Source organism: Sinocyclocheilus grahami, unplaced genomic scaffold (genome assembly GCF_001515645.1).
Source record: "Sinocyclocheilus grahami isolate Dianchi unplaced genomic scaffold, SAMN03320097.WGS_v1.1 scaffold136.1, whole genome shotgun sequence".
In the NCBI taxonomy this organism is placed as follows: Eukaryota; Metazoa; Chordata; class Actinopteri; order Cypriniformes; family Cyprinidae; genus Sinocyclocheilus; species Sinocyclocheilus grahami.
In genome coordinates, this window is record NW_015505315.1 from 2070329 (window position 1) to 2093831 (window position 23503).

General features: G+C 39.0%; 1 protein-coding gene across 1 annotated transcript in view; it reads left to right on the forward strand.

The window, feature by feature from the left end:
* The first annotated feature begins 205 nt into the window (after positions 1-205).
* Positions 206-23503, forward strand: part of adamts18 (ADAM metallopeptidase with thrombospondin type 1 motif, 18) — a 36521-nt gene continuing 13223 nt past the window's right edge. Inside the window, exons 1-13 of the mRNA XM_016280054.1 lie at positions 206-220; positions 916-1075; positions 1630-1735; positions 2444-2581; positions 2843-2996; positions 3998-4093; positions 5028-5176; positions 12451-12623; positions 14925-15055; positions 15203-15326; positions 15992-16239; positions 21023-21143; positions 21789-21915. Of these exons, the coding sequence (XP_016135540.1) occupies positions 206-220; positions 916-1075; positions 1630-1735; positions 2444-2581; positions 2843-2996; positions 3998-4093; positions 5028-5176; positions 12451-12623; positions 14925-15055; positions 15203-15326; positions 15992-16239; positions 21023-21143; positions 21789-21915 (1742 nt within the window). The remainder of the gene's footprint in view (positions 221-915; positions 1076-1629; positions 1736-2443; positions 2582-2842; positions 2997-3997; positions 4094-5027; positions 5177-12450; positions 12624-14924; positions 15056-15202; positions 15327-15991; positions 16240-21022; positions 21144-21788; positions 21916-23503) is intronic.

Sequence of the window (23503 nt, forward strand, 5' to 3'; positions counted from 1 at the left end):
CCGCAAACATATTCTATTACTACTACTATACTACATTTTTCAATTAATTAAATTAAATTAAGTATATTTAAGTTTATAACGTCTGATTCTCACCTTGTTGATGAACAAGAATTGTAGTTTGCGAGTAAAGCTGCAAATTCTTAATTAACGTCAGCTGTCGCCGTAATAATTCTCTGATACATACAAGTGAAAATCGCTGCATGGCATGAATTATAAATTTGTTAGGCAGACTCTTAGTGAAAGTGTTTTTTTCCTTTACCTTGTACATGACAATGTTTAGTGCAAGTGTGAGTGTATGTTTTTAATCCAATAAAAATGACTCATAAGAGTCATTTGTTTGTGAATCAGAATATACCAGTCACTGCATGCTTTTTCATGATTCACTGCAAAAAATTGACTCTTAAGAGTCATTCATTCAGGAATCAGACTATACTGGTCGTGCTGTATGTTTTTGATTCATTAAAAATAACTGACTTATAAGAGTCATTTGTTAGTGAGTCAGAATGAACTGGTTGCTGTAAATCTTTGGTCAATTTAAAATGAATTTGTTTGGGTCACACTGGTCACACTGTATGTTTTTGATTCACTAAAGAACGGCTCACAAGAGCTTTTTGCTTCATAAATTGCTGATAAATAAGCTGTATGTTGACATTTCTTGGCATTAACAGACATCAACAGACTCCAAAATATGATTGATTTTGCTTTTGCACTAAACAGTGCATGAAACACTGGTTGCACAGCTAGTTTATTCTCATTAAAGGTAAATTGAATGTCATATCTAATTTTCGAAGTTTCCCAGACGATTTTCTTTTAATTTCTTTCATACTTGAAAGATGCCTAATCATTCACTACTCTGTCTTCTTTCTCTCACCACCCCTCTGAACACTTCAACTCTCTCGGCTTCACTGATGTCAGCTGGGTCTGTCTATCAACCACCACGCAGACCAATCACTCAACAGCTTCTGCCAGTGGCAATCAGGCCTGATAGGTAAAAACGGCAAGCGGCACGACCATGCCATACTGTTGACGGGGCTGGACATCTGCTCCTGGAAGAATGAACCGTGTGACACCTTGGGTAAGGCCCTTGATAGTCACCTTCCAATAGCAGAAGTGGGTCATGTGTTGTGATGTCAGTGGCTAATTGAGTTGCAGGAGGGTGAATTACACAATGCCAAGGTTAGAAAGAGCTTGTGGTTGGTGATGTGTGTCCTAGTCTGCCCTCAGGCAGAGAACTTCACCTGAATGAATCCAAGAAATCTCAAATCCACTTTGCAGTCATTTGGCAGCTTCTTCAATTTTTGCTATAGAGGCGTCAGCCAAATGTAATGAATTCAGCTCTAAAGCTCCAAACCACAAGTATGCACTTTGAATGTATGGCAAAGGGGAAAGCACTGCTTTTAAATTGCCTCTCTATGATGTGAAACTCAAACCGAAGCTGAGACCATGCAGTCAGAAACATAGCCTAAAAGTGTGTTTATGCGTAATGGGATCCTGTTTCAAGTTCTATAGGTTTGAAACATTGTGGTGTGTTTAGTGATGCTTAAATAAATTTGTATCAGTGTCACTCATATATCTTCCTCTTCCACCCATGTTTTCATCTTTCTGTCCTTTCTGACTTCCCGTCTGCAGGTTTCGCTCCAATAAGTGGGATGTGTAGCAAGTATCGTAGCTGCACGATTAATGAAGATACGGGGCTGGGCCTCGCTTTCACCATCGCCCACGAGTCAGGACATAAGTACGTTAACTCGTGGTTTCAGGTCCCACACTATTTCAATTTGGAAAACCATATGCTGTGCAACAGGCAAACATTTTGTTTGTGTTTGCTGGTTGCCATTGTGATAAGGGGAAGTTTATGTTTGAGATTTTGTTTTTATGACAGATGTATTTCGAGTCCTTCGTTCCTTTGGCACATTCTCAACATAAACTGGAACAAAATCTATCCTGGAGAACCATCAGGCTGATAACATGTTGTGGGATTTGTTATTCTCAGCAGTTCAAACATTCTGGTCAAATGAAATGGACACGTGCCTCCAATGTGCACAGTGTTTAGGGCAAAATCTTCACTGGCCAACAGTCGTTAATCACTCATTTATTGAGGAGTGGTCATTTATAAACACATGGCTCATCTTGCCAACACTGCTCAGGTCTGAATTTCGTGACTATATCGCATATGTTTATTTTGATGCATTAATACGTTTAATTCTTACAGGGTTAATAAAAGTAGACATCTAAATGTGTGAGTGTGAATCATGTGACTTATTCATTAGAGTAGAGAAATCATTGAAGGGATTTGTGGGATGAAAGTGCTTTCGGTTATAGAGGTAATGTCCCACCTGACTCCGGGAGTGGTTTTTGTCCTGAGGTCGTACATTAATAGTCTCACTGGGTAAAACTCACAATCTCCATCTTTCCCTCTTTTGCTCCCTCCTTTTTTTTGCCCTAGTTTTGGAATGATCCATGACGGAGAGGGGAATCCCTGCCGGAAGACTGAAGGGAACATAATGTCTCCCACATTGGCTGGGAATAATGGTGTTTTCTCATGGTCTGCCTGTAGTCGGCAATACTTGAACCGATTTTTAGGGTAAACTTTCACTTCACTTATCATCAAAAAGTGGTATATAAATACATTTTAGAAATTTATGTATTTTACAATTTTAATTGTAATATTTAATTTCCTATATATTATATATTCCTATATATAATATGTGGTTTGGTTATATAATATATACATTTGTTTTTACAAATATGCAATATGGTGTCCCATTCGAGATACGTATAATATTGTATGTTTTTTATGCCTGTTTCTGTGCTCATCTTTCTTTGCCTGCATTTGTGTTCACAGTACAGCTCAGGCTTCGTGTCTAGTGGACGAGCCCAAGCAGATAGGCCAGTACAAGTACCCCGAGCAGCTTCCAGGTCAACTGTATGATGCTGATATACAGTGCAAATGGCAGTTTGGCTCGAAAGCTAAACTTTGCAGCCTGGACTTCGTAAAGGTAACCAATAGTGTGTAAAATATGCTATTAGGCTTCTCTTCATAGTTGGAGCATTTCAGTGGAACACAAGTTGGAAACTTCAAACAATGCCTCAATAGAATTCACAGAGATTGAGTTCATTTAGAGTCTCAGATATTTAAATGTGCTTCAACCTGTTATGTTTGTGTGTGGAGACATCATGATCAACACAAACACACATCTGAGCTTTGGAAAGAAAACAATCTACTGAGAGGAAACCCATTGCCTCAAAATCTACTCTAAGTCTTCATTCACAGGTTCAACAAAGATGGACAGGGCCCCCTTTGGCATCCGCTGTAGCCTTTAGCGTCTAACGCACACATTGATATGCAAATAGTTATGCTTGGGAAATGAACATTGTGAGAGTCTATCTGTGGGATTAGCTCTCATGCTATGGACTTCCTCTTTGAGAGATCCCTGTTGCCTTTGTGCGCTTCGGAGACCTTGTACGTGCTCTGAAAAGAGTCTTGAACATCGACCTTGATGGAAGGCAGCTGTACATCTTAATTAAGAACGATTGTGCAGATAAAACCCAATGTTTTTGTTTTCTATCCCCCCCACCCAAGCCATCCTGTCCTTGTCACAAAGTTGTTGAGATGTAATTAGCCGTGGGAGCTAGCGGCGTTAGCTAGCCAATGATCCAGAGACCAGTGTTGCTAGCTTTTGTAAACCATGTCTCTCTCTCACTGTCTGCCAGATGCAATCGGGCCGTCGGCCAGCAGTGGCCGGTCTCCCAACCCCTCATCACCCATTATTATCATTGTATTGTGGGAAGAAACAAAATGCAACGATAATAGCGTCTTTCTTTTGGGCAGCACAGTGATTGATTTTGACAGGCTTTTTTATTTGTTGGGAAAGTTGATTGGCCATTGCTGTAGAAACAAGAGGTCGGCGTGGTGAGGTGCAAGCAAGGGAGGTTGAAGGGTTCCCAGCGGGTGTAGGCCCGTTTTTGACTGTGCTCTCTGTGTGTTCGTGCCCACCAGGACATGTGTAAATCATTGTGGTGCCACAGAACAGGACACCGGTGTGAGACCAAGTTCATGCCTGCTGCCGAGGGCACCATCTGCGGACCAGACATGGTGAGTGAGTGCTTATCTGTTCACCCTGAACACACTGAACCACCGTTAAGGAGGAACATGAACTGACCAGTCTCTCTCACCATCTTTTCTTCATTTACACCTGCAGTATTTTTCTCTACTTTGTGTAAATGTTCCATAAGGACAGTTGGTGCTTTCCACTGGTTGATGGGGATGAGAGGTGCTGATGTGTGGGACTGTGTGGCTTGGCTAGGCCAAGTCCTGCTGTCCAGGTGTAACTCTGGGCCCCATCCCAATCCAGCAGGCCCAAGATCTTCACAGAAACACTTTCTCCTTTTCCTCACTTTCCCTCTCATACCGTGTCTTCTCTTTGACATGGAAAAAATCAGTTTGCCTGATAGTAGTTTGCTATCTCTGTTGAAAAAAAGGCATATGCTGGTAAGGTAGTGTTTTGAAGCATGGCAGCTGGTTTGAGCTGGTTTAAGCTGGTCCTTATTTGATCATGAGCTGGTTTAAGCTGGTCAGGACCAGCTCATAACCAGCTCAGGACCAGCATAAACCAGCTAAAACCAGCTGCCATGCTTCAAAACATACATAACCAGCATATACTGTTTTTTCAACAGGGATCTCCTTGTCTACCACACAAACACTGATTTTGGTGGCTGTTTTAAATATAAACACATTTCTGTGAGAATAAAACAATGAGATAATTATGACATATGAGCCAAGACTAATACAATAACTAAAACCAAACTTATTTATAAAAATGGAGATATATAAAGTTGGAGTTGTGAAATAATATAAATTATTGCAAGAAATAGTCATAATCACAAGACTGTGAGATATAATAATAACATTGTGAGATATAAGGTTGTAATTGCAAGATATAAAGTCACAGTATGATAAAAAAAAAAAAACGAATTCAGAATTGCCGATCAGTGTTCAAGATTCTTTAATTTCCTTTTCCATAATGCAGTGGTGCCGGAGAGGACAGTGTGTCAAATTTGGTGATCATGGTCCTAGAGCAGTGCATGGCCAGTGGTCGGGATGGTCCGAGTGGTCTGACTGTTCACGCACTTGTGGTGGAGGGGTCATGTACCGAGAACGATCCTGCAACAGCCCCAGGTAACCAAAAACTCAAAGATGAAACCCATTCATGCCAAGATAATGACCAGTGTTGGGTTACTCTAAAAAGTAATTAATTACTAGTTACTAATTACATCTTCAATAGTGTAATTAGATTACTGTACAAATTACTCTCTCCAAAAAGTATTTAATTAATTATTACTAATTACTTTCTAAATCCTATATCAAAGTAAATGAATGATACAAGGATAGACATGTAACAGTTCTTTTAATTCTTTCAAATAAATAATAGATAACTACATAAATTCTTCTGGTCACACTTTAGATTAGGGTCCAATTCTCACTATTAACTAAATATTTACTATGAACTAACTATACTTTTGCCTCAATATACTCTCCTAATTACTGCTTATTAATACTTAATAAAGTAGTTGTTGACAATGAAGTTTAAGAATTTGGTAGGAATTGGGTAGAATTAAGGATTTAGAATAAGGTCTTGCAGAATAAGGCATAAGCACATAATATGTGCGTTTTAAGTCATAATAAACAGCCAACATCCCAGTAATATTCATGCTAATAACCAACTAGTTAATAGTGAGAACTGGACACTAAAGTGTTACCAATATTCTTATTAACTCACCAAAGTATGTAAAGTGAGAAGGTTACATAGAAAGCATGCATTTTAAGGTTAGACTTTAAATTTTGATGTTAAATCCACTATTGTACTGTATTGTATATAAATGTTCTACAATGTATACACAGTATTAAGTTCAATTACATAAGAAGTAACTGTAATTAAATTACAGAAAAAGAAAGAGTAATCCCTTACTTTACCTTTTTTCAAGGGAAAAGTAATTAAATTACAGTAACTAATTACTTAGTAACTATTTACACCCAACACTGATAATGACACATTATTATATATTTTTTTTGAGTGAACAATCTATTATGCATTTGAACAATAGGGTTAAATTCAGTTTTGTGTTTATGTGAGAGAAAATCCATGTAAATATGGCGTCTGATTGCAAAATGATCTTATTTAACACTAGAACCGCTTTTAGGTCGCTGTATACCTAAAAGCGCCAGTGGGTAAATTTGACCCACGCACATGACAACTGTATTTATATGGCTAAAGAACATATTAATTCACTGTATTATGCCACTGTCTTCACAAAGAAGTGTCTAGAGTCATGAAATGATTATGTCTAGTCATCAACTATATTTTTATCCTGTTGTTTTATGTTCAAGACTTTTTAATGCAGGCTACACTAATCCATAACTGTCTGTAGCCTAAGCTAAAAAAAAAAGCCTGCACAATAACCCATGCTATTTAAATGACTAAAATAGCCTATAGACAATAATGAGCAATAATAAATCACCACACTGCATAGGATGATGCGATGATGCGAAAAATTCAAGCGCACAGCTTCACCTAAATATTTATTAATTTGTTTAGTTATATAATTTATAATTTGAATAAGAGAACAACACCATTAAACTTTGGGTAATCAAAAAACGGTTTTATTCAAAACATCATATAGATCGGATTTTTTTTTCTTTAGGAAACGGCCAGACTAGAATAGCAACACATTAGCGAGCAATAAATGATATGGCAAGACAAAAATTAAATAATTAAACCAAAGTTTGACCAATTAGAGTAACGTGAGGCTAAAACATGTAAATATGATATCTGGATCACTGTCAGATGAGCCGTCAGATGCTGAGCCGACCCAGGACGCATAACTTACCATCAGACTCCCCATCACTCATGGCATTTAGTGTTTCTAATACCTACCTTCCATAAATCGCCTTTTTTTAGTCATTTTGACTTTCTTCATGAAACTGATAACTGCTAAATCAGTGAGTGAAAGGCGTTGCCTAGAAATGTACAGTGTTAAAACATAAGCAGCATGAAAATGACAGCGGGAAAATACATGCAATATATAGGTGGGTAAATGTGACCCGCTGGCGCTTATAGGTATAAATGCCCCGTTTTTTGATCTGGTTTTATCTAAATAATTTTTAACAACATTGGATTGTAAATTACATAATTTTAGTAAAAGTCAATGACTGGGAGACTTGAATGTTTTATTTTAAATCTGTTTTGTACATTTGAAAAACAGCCACGGGTAAAATTTACCCCGTGGCGGTTCTAGTGTTAAATATTGTGCTCTGGTCGGTTGTTTATGCTAATTAAAACTATCACTGCAGTAAAAATTTAATAGCACTTTTTCACCGTAAGGCTGCCATGAATGATAGATTAGCTGTGAATGGTAGAAGCACATGTGTTTCCTGACCAAGTGACCTGCTGCGACTTCTAGATTACCCCTGAACTTTGACACACTGAGTAATCTTGGATTAAGTGTATCTCGGTATGTCATGGTTCACTCTTTTAGAGTATATCTACAGAGTACTCAGATAATTGCAGCTTATAATCATTCCAGCACTAGAAAGAATAAATAGAAAGTCATTTAAAAACAAACAAACAATAAATAAATATTTACATGTATGCATTTGCCAGATGCTTGTATCCAAAGGGACTTACATTGTATTTATGGTATAAAGCAGGATTGTTTAAGATTTGAGTGTCTGTCAAATAGTAGATTGAGTTTTTGTGCGTTTAGGTTCAGGTGCTTCCTCTCTGTATGTGGTGGCAGGTTTATTTGAGATTGGGTTTCTATAGACCACAGGTGGCTCTACATGTGGTTTGGTCAAGCTGATGGAACATGGAATTGTGCTTCATCAACATTTGGCTGTCTAGAGCATCTTAACATATTTCTGTTGGAATAGGAAATACTTATAATCAGAGGCGGACAGTAACTAAGTACATTTACTTGAGTATTGTACTTAAGTACACTTTTTGTGTGTCTGTACTTTACTTGAGTATTATTGTGTGAGATCACTACCATCCTGCTTTTGTGGGGGTGGGTATAGGGTGTTAATTTTTCCCCCCCCATAGGTTTTTAACATTCTAAAAGCTCTTTATTCCAAAGAATACTACAAGCTAGTCAGTGTATTCAGTAGGTGTAATGTATTCTAAGTTGCTTCAGAAGTATTGTAAGTACTACGTACAACAACAAAACAGTGCATTGACATAAAAAAGGAAATTTACTTTTGGTACTTAAGTACTTTTAAAAGCAAGTACTTCTGTACTTTTACTCAAGTAAAAATCTGTCTTTACAACTTTTACTTGTAATGGAGTAATATTTGACCAACAGTATCTGTACTTTCACTCAAGTAATAGAGTTGAGTACTTTGTCCGCCTCTGCTTATAATGCCTTAGACAGCCAGACCAACATGTCTGACATGAACAGTTCCAGTAAAGAAAGAAAGAAAGCAAGAAAGAAACTATTCAAAGTGATGAGTTGAAGTGGAGAATTTCCTTAAGGCCCTGGAAATACCCAGGAAAATAATCATTGTGTGTTTGTTAAATTTGGTTCATATGAAACATTAAATTGGGCACATATGATCTATATTATCCATTGTGATCTCATACAAAGTGATTAGGTAGCTTTAAAGATTAGGTTGATTTAAAGATCCTTTACATAGATGCACAACATTTGGACAGATGCTGCAATATGATTGCTTTTTTGGAAGCATGTTGCTAGAAAAGAGCAGGCACTTCCCACTCTATTGCAAGACAATAAAGTGTTTTCAGTGTGAGTGATTTAATGTTTTCTTTTTTTGTCCTGATTTTGTTGATATTAGTTCAATGGCAGCTGATCCACAGAGAGAGGCTTAGCTGGGCTTGACTTTAAGGCAGAAATTCCACTATAACCTGATTTTTGGGGAGGTATTAGCCTCCATTTTCTCTATCAGTGTCACCCCAATAATGGTTTAGTAAAAATAAGACAATATCGCTGCTTTTCACACTGCAGTCAAGTCCGAATATTTCACTCGGAAATGTTTCAAAAGAGGTATTTTGATGGACAATCTTCCCTTGCGGCTCTCAGACAGCACCTGCAGCAGAATAGGTGTTGGTATGTCTTCTGTTTGTGGCGGTGAGGTTCAAGGAGAATCCCTATACTCATCACTTCAGTATAAGGTCCTCAGGAGACAGCTGTTGAAGCCAGAGGCATGAGATGTCATCTCGCTCAAACAACATTTATCAATAAATATGATCTGATAAATGTGCTCCCATGACTTTATCCATACTCAGCTGCCAGATTTACAGGTTCATGTGTCTTTGATATGAGTGCTTGAGAAATACATCTCTTGGCAACAGCGTAGTGGAGATGGTTGTTGATGGGATTGCCTTTTTGAAGTTTGTTTACCATACAGGATACAGTGTTAACTAACAGATTATGGGTAGCATTAATGCACCATTACCAGAGGGCAAATTTGAAAGAGTAGGATGCATGTACAATCACCCTCAGGTCTTCGGAAAGCCCCTAACAAACAAACGATTAAACTTCATTGCATCATTGTTTGGTATTGTTTATTTATACGTAGAGGGCTCTGTTTTAATGGCTTGACTTTAAAGTGGATATCTAATGGCTAACAGTGTGGGCATAATGAGAGTTTGATTAAAAAAGGAGGTCTTAGAGATGGGAGATGTATTGAGAGAGTGGGGTAGAGAACGATGTGGGTCTATGTGTGGAGTTTTTGGAGAGATTCAGGCAAGCAGACAGACAGGGTGACCCTGTTTCCTCTGAAGTTTGCACTTATACTGCTGTTCTGAGATTTAACATTCCCCAGTTGGAAAATGATGCTACAAAGACTTGTAGACAAAGAGAAAAAGAGAATAATGTTCCCTTTTGCCAACAAGTCTTGTGTGAAGTTTAGCATGTAGCACAAAATTGATTTGGGCACAGTTATTTCAACGTCTAATCAGAAAACATGCACTTGCCCCCCTGCCTCTTCTCTTTCAATCTCTCTCTCTGTGCTCTGTGTGTTTTTGTAACTGCTCTACCATATGGGCCCATAGTACACTGTCGCTAAAGCTCTAATAGGATCAGCCTGAAAATCTGCTCCTAAAACAAAAGCAGACGTGCACAAACAGCTGCCTGACAGCACTGTTAGACTATCATTGCTCTCTCTGGCTTCTCCTGAAAAGTGAGGCATAATTTCCCAATGCAACATGTTTATACACGCCCATAGATCAAAGGTTTCCAGACTTTTTCATGCCAGGATGCACCTAGAAATGTGTAATCTTTTATGAGACCCCCCCCCCCCCCCCCCCCCCCAAAAAAAAAAAAAAAAAATGATTATTGAAGTTTTTATTAAAGTAATTTAATATATAGTATTTGCCTATATATTTTTGTAGGGCAACCTGGACTTTAACATCACTCTGCTTCCCTCAACAAAAACCTTTGGATTATTGCAAAAAAAAAAAAGCTTTGTGACCTACAAAAGTTTATGATTCTTATATGTTTTGGTGAAGATAATCTTCACAAATTAACACAACTTTTATTAACTAAAATAGGCTATAAACAAACTACTCCACTGTTACACAACTTCAAAGTCACCCGCAAGTTTCCAACCAATCTTTTGATCTTTACTTAAAATTTACAAGCTGGAATGTTTTAGTTAGCATAGTTTGCAAGGAGCCGAGTATAAACACAGTGAGGCTGTAAAAGCACACTAGTGAGTAGATGAGTTTACCTATTCTGCGTGACAACCTCTGTAGTCCTATTTAGCCACTTGTTAGCTACAACCTTATTTGAAGACACGTAAAAGCTTAAACAACAAGTGGGGTATTACTGAGGTATTTTTGTAAAATAAAACGTAAAAATGTGCTGAATTTTTTTTTTTTTAAATGCGCTTGTGTTAACCACTGACCTTATTTCAGACATTTAATCAAAAACACATTGACTTTGACAGGACGGAAACAGAAGTTAAAAAATGCTGGAATTTACTGTTCAGTAAGCGAGTCACATGTCGATCCAGTAGGCACTCTAATGGATTTGATGAGTTAAATCGATAGAATCAATTACTCAAATTGATAAAAAATTTAGTTCTTTGTAAACAGTTCATTAAAATAATCAGCTCTTTAGAGCCATTTGTTCAGCTGGTCGCACTGTATGTTTGCGTTCATCTGAATGCACCACCATTCTATGACCCACTTATTTCCACTCTGCAGAGTCAAGACCCACAGTTTGAAAACGGCTGTTCTAGACAATGCAACTATGTTGTCAGTTTTCAGAAGAAAAGTCATTCATTTATCTCACTGTATGTGTTTTCCCCATGCTTTCTCTGTTTGATCACTGTACATGAATAAAGATGATGAGTGATTTTTCAAAGTGTGTGGAAGGCTCATCTGTCCTCTCTGTGAGCGGTTTCCTAACCTCAAGTGTGAACATGCAATAAAAAGCTAAAGGCCAGAGACTAAAGGAACATGCACAGGCACACACACACACATTGACAGGCCCATGGCGCAGTCCTTTGCTTTGAGGTTAGGCTACAAGAGGGTACCCAAGAGTCTTCCACTTTAAACATGCAGCCATGCCGCAAGCATGCCTCCGCTCTCACAGCCTCAGTTACAGGAGTTGCTGGACCGCTTTTCCCTCAGGAAAGATGGTGACTGTCTGCTTCATGTGGCACTTGGAGGCATTCCTGTGGCATTGGGAGGAGGCTACCGCTCTTCTCCAGCCTCAAGCTGCCTCAGCAAGACAGGGTGACGGTTTGAACACATTGTCTAGAGCCTCAGGGCTGACCTATTATGATATCCAGCCTTGCTTGCAAGAGTTGGCCATTACAGGTTTTAGAGAAGCAAAGATGAATGAATGAATTTCCATGTTGTTCCAAGCTGGTTTATGTTAGTTTGATGGTTGTTTTTTTTTTGCTAGATAAGCCAGAAAATCACTGTTTATCAAGGTCAGCTTGTTGGTGGACTAGTTAAGAAAACATGGTATTGGCCATCCAAAACAAACCATTTTTCAACCAGGTTTCCTATTTGGCTGCAAGCAAGTCGACTCAGATAACACAATGTGTAAAGTACATCAGCACAGCTGTGTGTTGTCTTGTTCTCATTGAAGATTATTATTCAAAAATCATAGCTTTTAAAAACACAGGCGAGTCCAAGTCATGAATGGAACTGAATCCCAAACACTTTATATCTTTTACAGCTGTCAGTTGGGATGTGATTCAGTCAGACACATCACCGATAACACACAAAGATATTCCCTTAGTGCAGATGCTAATGCACATCATATGAAATGCATTTCACCAGCCCCTCTTCCAAAAAATACCGAATGGCTGTCATTCCTCTAGCGTGTTGAATACTTGCTGATGCACATCTGTTTCTTCTCCTTCTCGCTCTCTCTCCTTGCTTCCATGTTCGCTTGTGCTAATTGCTGGTTGTTTCACTCAAGCCCACAGCACAACGGCAAGTTCTGCCAAGGCCCCAGTCGACTGCACCAGCTGTGTAACACCAAGCCATGCCAGCCCAATGGAGTGGACTTCAGAGCTCAGCAGTGCACCGAATACAACAGCAAACCCTTCAGGGGATGGTACTACAAATGGAAGCCATACACCAAAGTGGAAGGTATGGGAGATATTTGGGCCTTAATGCATTCATTACGAACAAAAGCAAATGTCTCATTAACAGCTGGAAGAGAGCACAGTAAACCACTGCTGTGGGTTCAAAATCCCCATGCGTCTTCATTTACTGGACGAGCGAGACTCACACTTTTTTTTTCAAAAAGGAATGTATTATAAATATATGAGTTCAGTCAGCTTTTATAAGATTTTTTAAACATTTTTTAAAAAAGTCTCTTTCGCATTTATTTAATCAAAAATACAGTAAAACAGTAATATTGTTAAATATTACATTTAAAATAGCAGCTATTACTCCAGTCTTACGTGTCACACAATTCTTCAGAAATCATTCTAATATGCTGATTTGGTGATCAAGAAACATTTCGTATTATTATCATCCATGTTGAAACCAGTTGCTTAATATTTCTGTGGAAACGGTGACACATTTTTGTTCATGATTCCTTTATGAATAGAACAGCATTTATTTCAAATTGTTTAACAGTGTAAAATTGTGTAAAACCTGTGTAAAACCTGTATTGTCACTTTTTCACCAATTTAGTGCATCATTGTTGAAAAAAAAAAAAAACTTACTGACCCTCAAAATTTTAAACGGTAGCCTACATGTAACCTTGTCTGACATAACTAACAACAAACCTCTAAAACACATTCATCTCAGACTTTACCTGCTTAGTTTTTAATACCCTCTGTTATCTGAGTCAGCAAGAACAGCTGTGTTTTTAAATAGTAATCATTCTCGTTAGTTTCTGACAGTATGCATTGAGATTGTTACATAGGACAAATATATTCCACCCAAGCAATTCATCTCCCCTAATGTGTGTTGTCTAAGCTGTGCATGGATTTGGACTGGAAACATGTATCCACTCGTTCTGTGAGTGCAGTGCACTGATCAACCCTGTAGGCAGGTTTGGACCTGAATAGGACCCTGTATGTGTATTTATGCTTTCTTATGTGTTAGCGGACTGGGAGTGAAAAAGGGAAAGGATAGCAACAATTGGGTACTGTCCTGTCAGATTTTTGAAAACTAATGAGAAAGACCAGTGCGGTGAATGGAGCTCCATGCTCTAATCAGTAGGTTGTGTGTTTCAGTGGCTAGTACAGGTGTTAGTGTAGTGTAGTGGTTCTACTCCCTGCACTTGCTCTGAGTGCGATTCGAACCAGCATTTCTGGTATGGGAGGTGGATGCCCTAACAAAGTCGATAAAGACTTCAGTCTCTAGCGTCAGTCGCTAACGCGCCTCTTGAGATAAGGGGAGTGAGGTTTTACCTGCACAGCTCTTACTAGCAGGCCTTCATTACATTAGGAATCACTTACCCCAGTTTGACTGGAATTTTGGAGTCAGATCAAATTGGATTAACCACTGATGTGTCCTATTGTTAAGTTTCGCTTGCCCTCCTCTCTACTTTTAAGGGCATTATTCAGCTTTTATTGTTAGGTTTACTGTTTAGTTTTCTATTCAGCTAGACCTGTACGTCTGTAACAATATCATTTGTTTTCCTTTGAAGTAAAAGCACAATAATTATGATCTAATATGTTTCTAAAAAAAGAGAGAAAAAAATCTAACAGTTCATACTGAGTTGTTGTATTGAATGAGCCTGTATTTGTGTGAGGATGCAGATGCAGCTCTGATAGGTCCATATTTTTCTCTCAGTAGGAGAGTTGGATATAGTCGCCTCTCTTGCATTCCAGCTTTATGGGCCCATTTGTAACAGAGTTTAAAATTTTAGTGCAACATGTGTTCTGTGGCTATGTTCTCTACAGCATGGTGAGCCTTCCAGTTGCTTCGCAGCCAACCACACACAGCTTAAACATGCCCAGTAATTAGCACTAGACAGTAGTACACATCTGCATTGTGTCTGCTAAAAATAAATGATGCATGACGGACAGCAAAGTTCTGTCTTTTATGTATTGATGACTCTCAGACGAAAGGTTAAAATAAAGTCACATTTATTTTAATTTAATAAAAATTTATAATTTAATAATTTAATTTAATTTAATTTAATTTTGTTTTATTTTATTTTCAAACTGAAATGTAATGTATGGGAATCATTGATAATGTGGGTTTGTGAGTTTTTGCATGCTTTTCAAAGAATTGTTTTCCATTTTACATGAAAGTCTTTTGACCTGACATTTTGTCTGAAAAATGTTCACAGGATTATTGCTCCATATGTCCTCATGCGTGAGACTTCATAGCAGCATGTCGAGGGTGCCAGTACACAGCCTTAGAAGATCTAACATAAAATCACTCTGACGCTATAAGATCTAATGACCCCATCCATCTCCTATCTAGAAGAGGACATCTGTAAGCTGTACTGCATTGCTGAGGACTTTGATTTTTTCTTCGCTATGTCCAGCAAAGTCAAAGATGGGACGTCTTGCTCTGACTACAAAGGAGGCGTGTGCATTGATGGGATATGCAAGGTACGTGAGGAGGTGATGATTCTGAGATGGTCATATTTCGGGCATCAATTGATTGACATCAGCATTTTGTTATATTCATCAGGCCTAGTGGGCTAAACTGTGTGTGTCAGTTAAATTTTTTTTGTTTTAATAACTTTTCCTGTGTAGCCGGTGGGCTGTGACCAGGTGTTGGGATCAAAGGCCGCTTTGGATGCCTGTGGAGTGTGTAAAGGAGACAACTCCACCTGCAAGTTCTACAGTGGCCAGTACACCCTCCAGCACAGAGCCAATGGTAAGGCTCTCGCAGAGCATGTTTCTTTCATACCTTCTGATCTTCTCTGACAAATCAATATTTTGAAGAGAATAGCAGGCTTCAAGAGAAAGAAACCAGGAGTAAATCATTATAAAATAATAGAAAAATGCCTAAAGCAGTGGTTCTCACCTGGGGTGGTTCTTATTTTTATCAGTGTTGAAAACAGTTTACTATTTTAATGAAAACCATGGCACATTTGTCTTTGATCAAATAGAAATCTTGTAACATAAATGCCTTTAAGGTCACTTTTGATCAATTTAATGCATCCTTTCTCAATTAAGAGTTATTAATAAAATCTTACTGATCCCAAAGTTTTGAATCTTTCACAAATTGGTACTGTATATAGGTGTATTTGATTATTCTGATTTGACTAAAAAAGTTTGAGAACTAGTGCCCTTTAATAAAGTATAATAAGAGATCATAGAATCTCTTTAGAGCTCCTCTCCTCAGACTTAACAGAAAACGGCAATGTAATTTTTAGAGCACTTACACAGCAGGAGCTCTTGCAGGTCTGGCTCCTCATAGCATAGAGGTGATAATGCATCAGCTCAAATATGCCTGTTCCCTCTGGCCTTTAAAAATGCAGAAACTGCAAAAGTGAGCAGACATGGCAAACCTATTTTCCCTTTTTTCCATCTTTTCAGAATATTACCCTGTTGTGATGGTTCCCGCTGGAGCGAGGAGCATCAGGGTGCAGGAGATGGAGATCTCCACCAGCTACCTGGCTGTCCGCAGTCTGAAACGTGGTACCTACTACTTGACGGGGGACTGGACGGTGGACTGGCCTGGCAGGTTCCAGTTCGCAGGCACTACGTTCAACTATCAACGCTCTTTCAACCGGCCTGAGACCTTGTACGCTGCAGGCCCCACTAATGAGACCCTGCTCTTTGAAGTGAGTCACCCCCATCCCCATCCGTCCTGACACCTGTTAGCGAATTAGCCATGACAGGGTCTTGGCATGAGTGCCGTGGCCATTCGGTCAGATGAAAACAAGGCTGAGGGACAGTGGGTGAGTGAGAGAGATGAGAAACAAATGAGGGAAAGATAGAGAGAGAGACAGAAGAGAAGGCACACAAATGAGTCGAACGGGCAGACTAACGCCTCTGTTTGGGATTAATTGCAGGCCAGATCCGACGTGGTCATTGTGACTTTCATCTTCAGTATGTAGAGATTCGAGATCAAACGGTGTGACAATGTGAATGGCACTAAGCTTTGAACTCGCTGCACTGTGTGCTCTTGCTAATGGGCAGCGCAGGGCACCGCTTACATGAAGGGTGATGGTATGGGTTCAAATGACCTTTGAGGTTAAGTCGTAGTAAGGACACTTCATATATCTGCACAAATCTGAAGTGTGGATAAGAGAGCTCTTTCGATTTCAGAAGAATCATTTACGCCTTTTATCGAAATTGTGTTTGACTGTAGTAGTTCTGTGGGCTGATATGTAATGTTACGTGTGCACTTGGAAAGAGAATTTGCTTATCCATGATGCAGCATTATTTATATATTACGGTAAGATTTGTTATCTCCAGGCAAAAAAAAAATGTCTCAGGAAAACAACTTTGCATATGTTGAGGTACTGGAAAATGAATAAGATCTTGTGATAACGTCAAGCTTAATACATTTTTTTTATTTGACCTCAAGCTTAAGAGAAATTAAGTCAAGATTTCAAGTAGATGTTATGTCTATGTTATGTCAAAATCTAGAAAACATTAAGTTAAAATTAAGAATAATGCTGTAACACCAAATAATTCAATATTTATGCTGCCAAAATTGTATTGTAACCAATCAAAATGTCACTGTAAAGATTGAATGAATCATTTGAACTCTAAGAAAGATTAACATGATGGTATATTTGAATTACTTCACTTACCAGTTAAAACAAATGCAGATCCATTATATCATACTTCCAATTTTCTTTTGTTACCAACACCTCAAGCTGTTAAAAATCAATTTGGCCTTGATACTATTAGGTGTTGTGTAAGTTGTACAAAAGTTAGGCATGCTTCATTTAATACTCTTTCATTTCTCTAAGAAAGATTAACATGATGGTATATTTGAATTACTTCACTTACCAGTTAAAACAAATGCAGATCCATTATATCATACTTCCAATTTTCTTTTGTTACCAACACCTCAAGCTGTTAAAAATCCATTTGGCCTTGATACTATTAGGTGTTGTGTAAGTTGTACAAAAGTTAGGCATGCTTCATTTAATACTCTTTCATTTTGATCTTATTTACTGGCCTTTGATCTGCACCGCACTCAACCTGTGCTTTACCTGCATGCAGCATTCCTCTTCAGCCCACATGCCCTCTCTTCATTACGATTTCCCCAGGGTGGGCGGTGGCGGCAGAGGTCTGATTTGCAGATGAGTTGGCATTAATCTCTCTAAGTATGCTCTGTAATTTCAAAAAAAAGAGGAGGGTAGAGAGAGATTAAAAGATTAAGATTTCTGCAATTGAACTCAATAGATCAGAGAGGCTTGGGGTCACGATTCGAGGGAAGCAGCTGGTCAATCTCTCTCAGTTTAACATGCTATGGAAAATTGATAAGTATCAGCTTCAAGACCCTTATTGAATGCTTAGGAAAATGCATTTCGAGAAATGTAAATGTAAATGTTGACATGGTTCCAGAGCTTGTAATCAGCTCAGCAATGTGGATTGAGAGGCACTAGACGAGACATAACAGAGCAGTTCCCTTCAAACTTGACGTGCTTCTGATTTAAACACTTTTTAGGATTTAAGTATTGACATTCTTGTGGCATGTCTTAAGAGGGTCATACCAGTCCAGAGTGATTCATTTAGATGTGGTATCTGTGCTCACATTCATCAGTCTTTCATTCACACGTTTCGTCTTGACCGTAGGAACTGCTACGCTTCTAGCCAGGGCACAGTTGGATTTTTGTGTTGTAACCCTATACTGAGAGTGCTTGATAATGAACCTGTCCTAGTAGTCCTGTTCAACAGTTTAGTAATTACCTCAGATTTTCCATCATTATTCAGAATGACTAGGGTGAAAGATAAAGAGGGGGCGTCTAGAGCGAGAAGCTCATGAAATTGAGCTTTCATTGCAACATAAGACAAAAGAAGATGCAGGGAAGCCTCAGAAAACTTGCTTTTATAGTATTTGGATGGGGAATGATGTTTTGCATGTTGAATCGATGTTCAAAATTGTGATTCTTGTTACATATGTTAAGAGTGAAACTCTAGACTTCCTATATCAGAGCACAGACATGGTGCAATGGACTCTTGCGGGTCTTGACACTGGATCAGAAGACGTAGAGTTTCCCCATGTGTTGTATCCATAGTCAGATGGCTAGCTGGATCACAGATGGATCAGAGACCTCCTCCTGAGCCTGATTCTGGAATAGCTGCTCTGTGTTGAGTGCCAACTGTAAATCTGGACCAGCTTTGAACAGGCTAGCGTGCAGGGTCTCATGGACTGCTTCCAGGGCAATAGATTCATCCTGGATGCTCAGTGGGAGAGTGAGCCAAGATACAGTATGTTAAAAAGTTTGCTAACTTGCCACTCTGTTTCAATATACTTGTTTTACTTCCTCTGGAAATTCTCCATCCTTCAAATACCGCCTTTGTTTGATTCGCACAATGTCTTCTGCTGTTCTGTTGATAGATTCTTTCCTCCTGTTGATAGATTCTTTCCTCCTCTACAGGTCTGGACTTACTTGAGTTATGTTCAGTTAGTGGTTCTGTCTCAACATTCACCTGCATCTCTTTGAACATGCAACATGAATTCACATGAAATCATACCTCTTCATCTGCAATGTCAAACATAGTCATGACACTAAACTGAACCCAAGTTTGGCTAGTAAAGATTTTGGATGGTTTTAGATAACCCAATAATCTGACAGAGCACTGAGACTCTTTTATTGTGTTTAGTGCGACTGATTTAAGGATAATCTTCCCACATCAGCAGCAGCCCGCCATACACTTCCTGTTCAAAACATTAACTGAGGGTAAATCCATAGTAATTAGAGGATGGGTGGCATCTGCCTAATCCGCTGCTTAAGTTCAGCAATTACTGTTGGCTTGTGCAAACATTGCTGCAATTATTCCGTGACCCTTAAAATTCGATCCTTGTTTAGCTGCTTTGTTTATACTTTCTACATATAGTTTGGTGGTTTACCAGTTCCAGTGAATTTGGTGTCATTGCATTTTTATTACAAATAGTCTGAGGAAAATCCCCATGTGGCAAAATCTGAGTAAAAACAAAGGTCCTCTTCTTGTCGGAGAACATTTCCACTCCATTAGAGTTATCCTCAGGCTGTCCTCAGTGGCCTTGGGCACGGATTTAGTGAGGAACTGGCTGAACTTCCTCTGTGGTCTAGTCTCACATGAATGACTACAATATCTTCTCCAGGAACAGCTTCAAAACTGTAGCATACAGGCCTACTGAAACATAAGCATCAATGTAAAACTTGCTGGGAAATAAAGTCTCACAGTATACCACTATATGAAAATATTCAGATTCACCCAACCCACAGTTTGGTCCACTTGTGCCGTTTTCCAAACTGACAAGCTTCAGTTCAAACACATGGACAGTCTAATTCAAGCATCTCTTTAAATCAGGGTCACTAGAAGCACTGTGGTGTCATCTCTCAGTCCCAATGAAGCTACAGCCACAAAACAGCAGCAGACACTTTGGCACATTCTGCCTTGCTGGACTATGAAGTCATCAAGTCGTGGCCTAATGGTTAGAAAGTCGGACTCGTAACCCAACGGTTGCGGGTTTGAGTCTCGTACCGGCAGGGATTGTAGGTGGGGAAATGTACAGCGCTCTCTCCCACCTTTAATACCACAACTGAGGTGCCCTTGAGCAAGGCACTGAACCCCCAATTGCTCCCCGGGCGCTGCAGCAAAAATGGCTGCCGGGTGACTCTGGGTGTGTGTTCACGGCGTGTGTGTGCAGTTTGGATGGGATAAATTCCGAGTATGGGTCACCATACTTGGCCACATGTCACTTCACATGAACGTTAACAGTTCAATTTCAGTCAGACTAAAACAATAATTTGAGTTTTTAAACAACTGAAAGCATGTATGTATCTTAATCGGACTACAAGTGGCCTCATTAGTGTGTGCACTGAAACACAGAGGCATTCAAAAGTATGGGGTTAGTAATGTTTTTATGTTTTTGAAAAGAAGTTTAGTATGTTCACCGTGGCTGCTTTTATTTGATCAAAAATAAAAGTAAAAATAGTAATACTGTGAAATATTATCATGATTTAAAGTCTCCATTTTATATTTGTATATATTTTAAAATATAAGTTATTCCTGTGATGGCAAAGATGCATTTTCAGCATCATTATTCCAGGCTTCAGTGTCACATGATCCTTCAGAAATTGTTCTAATATGCTGATTTGGTGCTCAAAAATATTTCTTATGTGTAACTATTATCAATGTTGAAAATGCATCATGGACTGTTTGTGTTTTTAAGCATTCTTTTATGTTTGAAGAATGGCCTTTATTTGAAATAGAAATTTTTTGCAAAATTTTAAATGACTTTTATTTTTTTATGAATTTAATGCATCATTGCAGAATCCAAATATTACATTTCTATCAGTTTCTCCAAACCTTTGAACAGTAGTGTATACTTGGATAACCAGAAACCTGTTGCTTGATTGATTTTACTAACCCATGACCATCTCTTCTCCTCCACAGATTCTTCTTCAGGGTAAAAATCCTGGTATATCATGGGAATACACTCTACCACATCCGGAGAAGAAGCACAACTACACCTGGTCCGTGGTGCGCTCTGACTGCTCGGCGCCTTGTGCTGGGGGTGAGTGGATGCTGTATGTACGGTAAAGTTTACTTTGTTGACTCAAGTGTGAGAGAGCAGAGTTTCTGTGGTTGTGTGTTGGTGAGGAAGGAAGTGTATGTGTGTATTTGTCCAGGTCCATCAAATGCACCTTTGTGAGCAAAGTAAAAAACAAAACAAAAGTGCACCCCTCCTTCCTCCAGACCTCCGAATCACATTGGCTCATCTCTGTGGTAGTGGCTCCTCCATTCACAGTCAGTTGTCTGAGTGTTGGTGGCAGACAGACAGCACTATGACATGCCCAGAGCACAGATCTCTATCTGCGCTCTCACACAGTTTCATTCATGCTTTTCTTTAGAGCAGACCTCTGGGCCGCCCCTCCTGGCCTCTCACACTGACAGAGGCCCGGCTTTGTTTGCCACAACAGAAGCCACGCTACAGTACTGCCATTCATCCTGAGCTCTCATAATCCCCAGAAAGACTATTCACGGACAGTGTGCTCTAAGCTTTCCTTTTCAAAAATTGCTCAGAGGATGCATTAGTTTATCGCATGATAAAGACATATGTTAGGCCGGGTCAGAGGGATGGATCTCTGTCAAATGTCCAAAGGAAGTAGTTGTGTTTATGCTCACTATCTCTCTGTATCTCTTTCTAACTATCTCTCAGGTCGGGTCTCGACGAAAGCCATTTGTTTGCAGGATCAGAACACGCAGGTCAACTCTTCACTCTGCAACCCTGAGACCAGACCTGTGGTGGGCTCTCACCTGTGCAACACACAGCCCTGCCCTGCCTAGTAAGTGTCTGTGTGTGTGTGTGTGTGTGTGTGTGTGTGTGTGTGTGTGTGTGTGTTTGTGTTTGTGGGTGTGTTATTCTGTCTGACTTCCTTGTCCCATGCTTGCTACTTTCCAGCAGGGTTGGATACAACTGAGATTTTAAGATTTAGCTCCCTTTCAGTTCTTGAGTTTGAGTTTGAATTTGAATTGCTCACACCCAACACAGCTAGTTGAACTGGAAGTTACATTTGAAAGAAATAATATATAAAACCTGCACACAAGACCTTTTAAATTTCTTTAAAGTTGTGATATAATGGAAGTAGCAACAGATTGTGCTTTTTCCCCCAGATTGTTACATACATCCTTGTGAAACAGAAAAAGAAAAAAAAATGTAGGGTGGGTACTTGGTTTTGTCAGTTGGTTGTTGATTGTATGGAGGCAGATCTGAATGCAAGCTTGCAGTTGATTGTAAAAGGGTGGGTTTAAGTGGATTCAATGGTTGGAGAAGTCGATCATTCGTCACTACTTTCACTCAGATGCCACAATATGGAAAAAAAATTCTACTTCTGTCATTTTCACTGTACGATCAAGTTATGACATTGAAATCATGATGTCAAAAAAGCAAACATATGTATGAATGAATCATGCACAGTAAGAACAATAGCATGCATTTAGAAAAGAAAATGTGGATTTTAATTTCATGCTGATCTCAAATACGTTTTTAGTTCTAATTGTATCTTCACAAACCTTCCCTTTCTAGCTAAAATGTATTTAAATTGCATTTATTTTAATTCAATTTCCTTCATTTGAAACAGTTTGCTACTTCCATTCAAATTCAAAAATGTTAATGAAAATGGTGTACAACCTTGCTTTCCAGCACTATTGGTGAGCACGGTGCCCTGGTATATCTGTGTGAAATCAGCTGTGGTGGCTTCAGCATGAGCAGAACCCAGCTTAAAGCTCTGAGAAGTCACGTTCTTCCTTGGGTTCTTTTCTCTGATTCATTCCTTAAAGAAAACAGGATTAACATAGCCTCCAGACAGGGACTGACTGTACCCTTACTGCCCAAACTCTAGCTCCAAGCCACAGCCTGCCACACAAGCACCTCTTAAATTATACAAACTCAAACCCACATACATACATAAACACACAAGCTTTCACAATAAGGCATATACAGTGGGTACGGAAAGTATTCAGACCCCCTTAAATTTTTCACTCTTTGTTATATTGCAGCCATTTGCTAAAATCATTTAAGTTAATTTTTTTTTCCTCATTAATGTACACACAGCACCCCATATTGACAGAAAAACACAGAATTGTTGACATTTTTGCAGATTTATTAAAAAAGAAAAACTGAAATATCACATGGTCCTAAGTATTCAGACCCTTTGCTGTGACACTCATATATTTAACTCAGGGGCTGTCCATTTCTTCTGATCAGCCTTGAGATGGTTCTACACCTTAAGTTGAGTCCAGCTGTGTTTGATTATACTGATTGAACTTGATTAGGAAAGCCACACACCTGTCTATACAAGACCTTACAGCTCACAGTGCATGTCAGAGAAAATGAGAATCATGAGGTCAAAGGAACCGCCTGAAGAGCTCAGA